General features: G+C 35.3%; 1 protein-coding gene across 1 annotated transcript; it reads right to left on the bottom strand.

Moving 5' to 3' along the window:
* Positions 1 to 1,971: 1,971 nt before the first annotated feature.
* Positions 1,972 to 7,314, bottom strand: LOC132558070 (large ribosomal subunit protein uL24-like). Its single transcript, XM_060222594.1, has 4 exons — positions 7,296 to 7,314; positions 6,061 to 6,236; positions 5,109 to 5,249; positions 1,972 to 2,133 (listed from the first exon to the last, which is right to left on the bottom strand). The coding sequence occupies exons 2-4, from the start codon at positions 6,226 to 6,228 to the stop codon at positions 2,011 to 2,013; spliced, it is 432 nt and encodes a 143-aa protein (XP_060078577.1). The 5' UTR covers positions 6,229 to 6,236; positions 7,296 to 7,314; the 3' UTR covers positions 1,972 to 2,010.
* Positions 7,315 to 7,370: the final 56 nt, after the last annotated feature.

Here is a 7,370-nt window from a genome sequence, read left to right as displayed (position 1 = left end):
ACAGGATATAAGTCCTTGACTGAGCTACCCTGATCACACTCGGGCTAAGATCCTGTAACATCCTAACCTCAGCTAACACCTTGTTTGGGATTGTGTTACAGGATCTTAGTCCTCGACTGAGCTACCCCGATCTCGCTCAGGCTAAAATCCTGTAACATCCTAACATTGGCTAATGCCTTGGTTAGGATTATGTTACAGGATCTCAGCCCTCGACTAAGCTACCCCGATCTCGCTCGGGCTAAAATCCTATAACATCGGCTAATGCCTTGGTTAAGATTATGTTACAGGATCTCAGCCCTCGACTGAGCTACCTCGATCTCGCTCGGGCTAAAATCCTGTAACATCCTAACATTGGCTAATGCCTTGGTTAGGATTATGTTACAGGATCTCAGCCCTCGACTAAGCTACCCCAATCTCGCTCGGGCTAAAATCCTGTAATCCTAACATTGGCTAATGTCTTGGCTGTGATCGCGTTACAGGATATAAGCCCTCGACTGAGCTACCCCAATCTCGCTCGGGCTAAAATCCTATAAAATCGGCTAATGCCTTGGTTAAGATTATGTTACAGGATCTCAGCCCTCGACTGAGCTACCTCGATCTCGCTCGGGCTAAAATCCTGTAATCCTAACATTGGCTAATGTCTTGGCTGTGATCGCGTTACAGGATATAAGCCCTCGACTGAGCTACCCTGATCACGCTCAGGCTAAGATCCTGTAACATCCTAACCTCAGCTAACACTTTGTTTGGGATTGTGTTACAGGATCTTAGCCCTCGACTGAGATACCCCAAGCTGCTCAGGTACAGATATCAGATCTTATTAATCAAGCATTAGCTTTGGGACGAAACAAACTAAATTCTGTCAATGATCATATATGCAACGCGTTTGAAGAAAATATTGCATAGTTTGTAATAACAAAATAGCCTGTTATAAATCTGTTTAAATACTAGGGTATCTCAGTCTCGGGCTAAGATCATGTGACATCCTAACCTCAGATAACACCTCGGTTCGGATTATTTTACAAGATCTTAGCCCTCGCCCAAGATATCCCGATCTCACTCAGTTACAAGTAACAGATTTTATTAATCTATGTGTGGAAACACCAATCAACCTCTTCTCACTTTATTCTCTCACCATTTTAGTGTACATAAATATATTAGTGTCCACTCATTCAGCCATACTTTGGAGCGAATACAACTCGCCTCAGCCATTTGTCTGAAGGTGACAGTATAATCCTCAAAACGTCATACGACTTCTTATCGGTCGAGAGTTTGTCACCCTGTAGGAAATGTTTCATGGTAACAGAACAAGAATTATCCACTTCCTTTAATTTTAATGTACCCTAAAATCTGCATTGTTTCAAATGACACCATATCAGGAGTCTTGATGCCAAACATCATTTGATCTCTGGTCTTTTGCCTTCTACCGTTTTTGCTTAAATTCGTTTGAAATCAAAATTTTAATCCAAGAAATAAATTTCATGATCAAAATCAAACTGAAGTAAATTTCCCCCTCCCCAAAGGGGAAATGCAAGATCCTTGGGTCATGAAATTTACAATTTTGGTAGAACATCTTCATGCCTTTCAATCCAAGAAGAGTATTTGATTCAATACAACCTGGGATTTGCCCCTGGGGATTGGGGCCCATATAATTTACAATTTTTGCACACCATTAGCCATGGAATTTTTTTCAAAAAGTTTCCAGAATTCCAAACAGTTAAAAATTTTACCATGCATGACACCGTACTAAAAGGGATTGCAATAGGTCATCCCAAGACTTTGTCAGATGGTGGGCTAAAAATGTGTACAAATACCAATGTTTTGCTGTATTCTATCCTTTTTGCATCTGAGCATCACTATTTTCATCTTTTTTTGGTTTTCAATCATGATTTTGTTTTTCCTTTTTTCAAAGGTGTTATACAATTAATAAAGAGCAGCAACCTATGAATGAGAATAAAATATACAACACTTCCATGTCCTCCTATCCTTTTATTTCCAGCTTTTACAAATAATTTATGAAGTTTCCATAATTGATTCTTCTGTATGTTTGCCCTTGTCTGCCACCTGTCTTGATCGGGCCTTGCGTTCAAGGATTCTTTTCCTATCTTTGTCAATTTTCAACTTCACAATAAGGATCTGAAAATAGAAATGATTTGTCAAAGTTTAGATGTATAGCAAATATATTAAGCAGCCAATATCATCAAGACATGGAAACCATTGAAAAGTGAATTATTCAAAATAAGTGATTTCTGATTAATTTGAATATATGAAGCCTGTTGATAAGTTGATGAAGGTAACAATAACATGGAAAAATTTTGATGAGTACAGAGTGTATTAATGAAAACAAGAGGCCTATCGGCTTCAACAGAAAAAATTTGAACAATATAGTGTGTATTAATGTTGTATCCATGTATTGCAGTATTGTTTTTAGCAATAACATTATAAGAATCACAAAAATAAACTGTAAATTGATAACAGATTTGATGGAACTTTCCATCACAAATGATGCCCTGAAGTTGCCAAATATATGTGCATTAAAAACCTGTTTCTATAAACATGGTATCCTGCATGAAGTGGTACCAAAAAGTAATTACACACGGTACAAAAGGAGGAGCTATCAAATAGCTCTACTATAAATTGCCAATTATGATTGCAAGTTGTTACCGAGGCCACACTGGACATCAATGTCAGACTCAATAGTAATGATAGCATCTAGCTGTAATTGTTGGTGTAAACAACATGTCTATTCAATTCTTAATATGTTTCTACCCTAATGTATCTTTGACATTGCTATTAGAAATTATTCATCATTAAGTTTCACCTTTTATCTATATATCTGACATTGCTATCAGAAATTACCCATCATGAAGTTTCACCTTTTATTTATATATTTAACATTGCTATCAGAAATTACTCATCATTAAGTTTCACATTTTATCTTTATGTAAGAAAAAATACAATTTTTTCCTTTGAATTCCAGATATGATTTTGTTTCTTACACAAACTGTAAATTCCTATTTGATAAATAATACCAATTTCATACATAAAAAGTTACATATTTCAATCTTCATGTATATATATTCAAACTCTCCAGCTCTATTTTTTGATGATCAATAAGAAGTTTGTTAATCATTGGTTGAGATGTCAGGTATCCGAAATGGTACAGTAATTATTTCATCTTCAGGATGCGGTGCATAGGCAAATAGATGACAGGCAAGTGGAAATACACCCCCATAGGGAATTTGATGATATTCCCAAATACAATATAATGTCTACCTCTAAAATATACTTGAATAGCTTTCAGATCACAGCATTGTCTCAATGACAATATCATAGAACAGCTGTACTTTGAGCGGTAAGTTAATCAGGTCATTGATGGACCAGATTCCCAGAATCAAAGTGATTTATCTCCCCTTTGTTGCAAAATGAACATGGATCAAATATAAATCCAGGATCATGTTTCAAGGGATTGACTATGTTTTTCAAAAAACTGAAGTATGTTGAATGTTTGTTGACATCCCTGGTAAAATCACTATCGTCATTATTGAAATCCTTCTGAAAGTATTAGAAAACCAGTAACTTAATATGACCGTAAAAAACCTGTTTCAATTTTTTTTTCATGCAAAATTTGAAAATCATTTTCATAGAAATTAGTTGGGTCATTCATAGATCCCACTCTCAATCAAGATAACACGCGACATCAGACCTAAAATAGAATATCAAAATGGATTTCCACTATCCTGCAAAACGTAAACAGGGTAGGTCTGTCAGGCAATCTTTTTATTTCATATTTTTAGAAGCTTTGTAAATATATAGACATAAAGATAAAGAGAAATCTAGATTTAAATAATTACAAAATTAAGGGAAGAAATCTCAAGTTTAAATAGTCCTTCCATAAATATTGTCAAAAACTGTACAGTCGACACAAAAAATATGGAGTCATTTGGGATAGTATAGGGCTCTTGATCTGCCAGATTTTGGGCCGATATTCGGCTCCATTCCCAATGCAAAATAGTATCTTTTTTTCCCAATTTAGACCCCAAGTTTTCCCAATTCTAAGGAAAACACCATTATTTTTCCCAGTTGTTAGGGCCTCGGGCCCCAGTCCCAAAATGGGGTGCGAGAGCCCTGTAGTAAATAACATCTCGTCCTACTCTTAAGTTCACATATGAATTGTACTTTGAGCGGTAAGTTAATCAGGTCATTGATGGACCAGATTCCCAGAATCAAAGTGATTTATCTCCCCTTTGTTGCAAAATGAACATGGATCAAATGTAAATCCAGAATCATGTTTCAAGGGATTGACTATTTGTTTTTACAAAAACTGAAGTATGTTAAATGCAAAATTACTGAGGGTAATGATTGTTGATATAAATGGCAAAATCGCCATCGTCATTATTGAAATCCTTCTGAAAGTATTAGAAAACCAGTAACTTAATATGACCGTAAAAAACTTGTTTCAATTTCTTTTTCATGCAAATTTTGAAATTAATTTTTATAAAAAATATTCGGGTCATTCATAGATCCCACTCTCAATCAAGATAACAAGAATGACATCAGACCTAAAATAGAATATCAAAATGGATTTCCACTATCCTGCAAAATGTAAACAGGGTAGGTCTGTCAGGCAATCTTTTTATTTCATAATTTTAGAAGCTTTGTAAATATATAGACATAAAGATAAAGAGGAATCTAGCTTTAAATAATTACAAAATTAACTGAAGAAATCTCAAGTCCTTCCATGAATATTGTCAAAAACTGTACAGTCAACACAAAAATAACTAATCAAGTCACTTGGGATAGTTATTAACATCTGGTCCTACACTCTAGTTCACATATCAATTGTACTTTGAGCGGTAAGTTAATCAAGTCATTGATGGACCAGATTCCCAGTATCAAAGTGATTTATCTCCCCTTTGTTGGAAAATGGCCATAGATAAAAACAAGTCTATGATCATGTTAGGAAGGGTTTTTGTATTAATTTTTCATACTAATATACACCGATTCTTCTTTTCTAAACTGATTGATTTGAGGTTTCAGACAGATTTGATAAAGAATGTAGGTGTGATATGTATAAGATTTACTGAGGACTCATCAGCTGCAGATGGTACCTTTGAAGGGTGGATTCCGACATGGACAGAGGCACCATTGGCCTTTTCCCGCTGGATTCTTTCAATGTGTACAACAAACTTCTTTCTGTACACCTGGACGATCTTGCCGAGCTGCTGGCTTTTGTGATTGCCACGGACAACCTACAGTAAACCCAAAAAATGATCATTGTCAATTGTTTTAACATCCATCCATTGCAAGTTAACCTAATCCCATTGAGTTTCAAACATCTGTTAATCAGTATCAACAAGATCATGTACAAGTTTGATGATAAACAAGAGATATAGCAGCCTTGACAATCACCGGATATAAGCAATATTGAGTATAAAGTTTAAAGGGAACTGTATAAATACATTTTCAGTTCATTATAGACCTGGGAAGTTTTCTGCAAAATTTCACTGAAATCAGATCAGGGGTTTCTAACAAGTCGAAAAAGTTGCAATTGTTTACAGACGAAATATGCTCTATGAAGGCGATTGGTATAGGTCACAAGGTGACCTAATAATTACCTATGATGTAACTAATGCAATAGTGGATTTTGATTTTATTCCCAAAAGCAGACCATGTTCTCAATTTTTAATATTCAATATTTACTTTTGAAATACTAGTGGACAAAAATGTTGCTATTTTCAGAGAGCAGTCAACATTATCATCCCATGTAAATGTTAACATTGCAACTGTAGCTACAAAATGAATATAAAAACATTTCCATATCAACTTTAATTAACCAGAACTGAAATAATACTTGCCCAAAAATAAATTGCCTCGGACAAAAACAATTGCTCAAAAGTAGTACTGTAGTGTACTATAAAGTTTCCCTTGGCTTTCACAACTAGGTTTTTTTTACAACTTGAATGATTACAAAAATCTTCCTACAAAAGCATAACATGGATCCAACCAAAGTGCTTTATCCTCTTAACAATGAATTAGTTGTAACAACAAAGCCATGCCAACCTGCACTTCATCATCTTTTCTGATAGGCATACTTCTGACATTGTATTTCTGACGAAGTTCCTTAGATAATGGAGAGCTCATGATCCTTCTCCTGACATGAGAAGGAGCATTAAAATAACGCTTCCTGTTCTTCCTCCTGGAGGAGGACACCATCTTGTTAAACTTCATTCTGGGCCCTGCAACAACAATGTTACTTTTTGAAAAGATTCAGCAGAACAAATTTGCTACAACACATCATAGTAAGTGGAATGGTAATCTTGGTAATTAATAGTCAGACAGCGCGATGAATATTGTATGATGTACTGATCATTCTGGGCCCTACAACAACAATGTTACTTTTTAAAAAGATTCAGCAGAACAAATTTGCTACAACACATCATAGTAAGTGGAATGTTAATCTTGGTAATTAATAGTCAGACAGCGCGATGAATATTGTATGATGTACTGATCATAAAATAAGCCTGATCATATATTGATTCTCCAATTATATACTATACCCTCAAAAAATCTAAGCTAAAATCTCCAAATCAGGTGTTGTAAATTTCCAAATCAGATGGAGCATTTTTTAAGATGTAACTGATGTTCAATTTGACACCTGCAAAGTGAACTTGCAAAATTTTCAGATTCAACAGATAGCCAAAATATTTTAACCACATGAAAATAGTTTCCCACAAAAACAAATATCCCTTTATTTGTTCCATAGACGATATAAGATATCATTATTTACAATAGCAGTACAGAGTGTAAGCAGCCTATGACAAACACACTAAATACTAATCTTTTACTTGAAGAGTTACACCAAACCATCATGCGATTCCTGCTATGCAAGAAGTCAACATGTAGAATAGCAGATTCTTTTTAACAGGGTTGTAGGATCCACAACCGCCATCGCGCAATTATGATTATCAATTGACAATCATGAAATGTACCTGTGAGCGTTGCTCATCACGATGCTCATTATTCGAAGAGTTGTTTGAAATGTAATCATACATTGCTATTTTTTGTTTTGTTTAAATAGGTTCGAACGGGGTTTTTCAAAATCAAGACACTGTCGCCTTGTCAATAGTAATGTTTACAAGTGTCTTTGAGACATTGTTTCAGGCATGTGAATACTCTAACATATAGATACTCGTAGGTGAATATATTGACTACGTATTTCATCAGCAGAGTATATGTTTGGATGCGGTTACATAGCGGATTAGAGTAGATTTTCTTGCTGGATCTTTAATGCACACCTGGAGGTTGATGGCCGACCGGAAAAAGAAAGATACGCTTCCTGTAGGGGAGGCAACTCGAAATTAAAACCATCC

Source organism: Ylistrum balloti, unplaced genomic scaffold (assembly GCF_031769215.1).
Source record: "Ylistrum balloti isolate Yb309-2 unplaced genomic scaffold, AGI_CSIRO_Ybal_v1 Utg370754, whole genome shotgun sequence".
In the NCBI taxonomy this organism is placed as follows: domain Eukaryota; kingdom Metazoa; phylum Mollusca; class Bivalvia; order Pectinida; family Pectinidae; genus Ylistrum; species Ylistrum balloti.
This window is presented reverse-complemented; position numbering and strand designations above follow the sequence as displayed.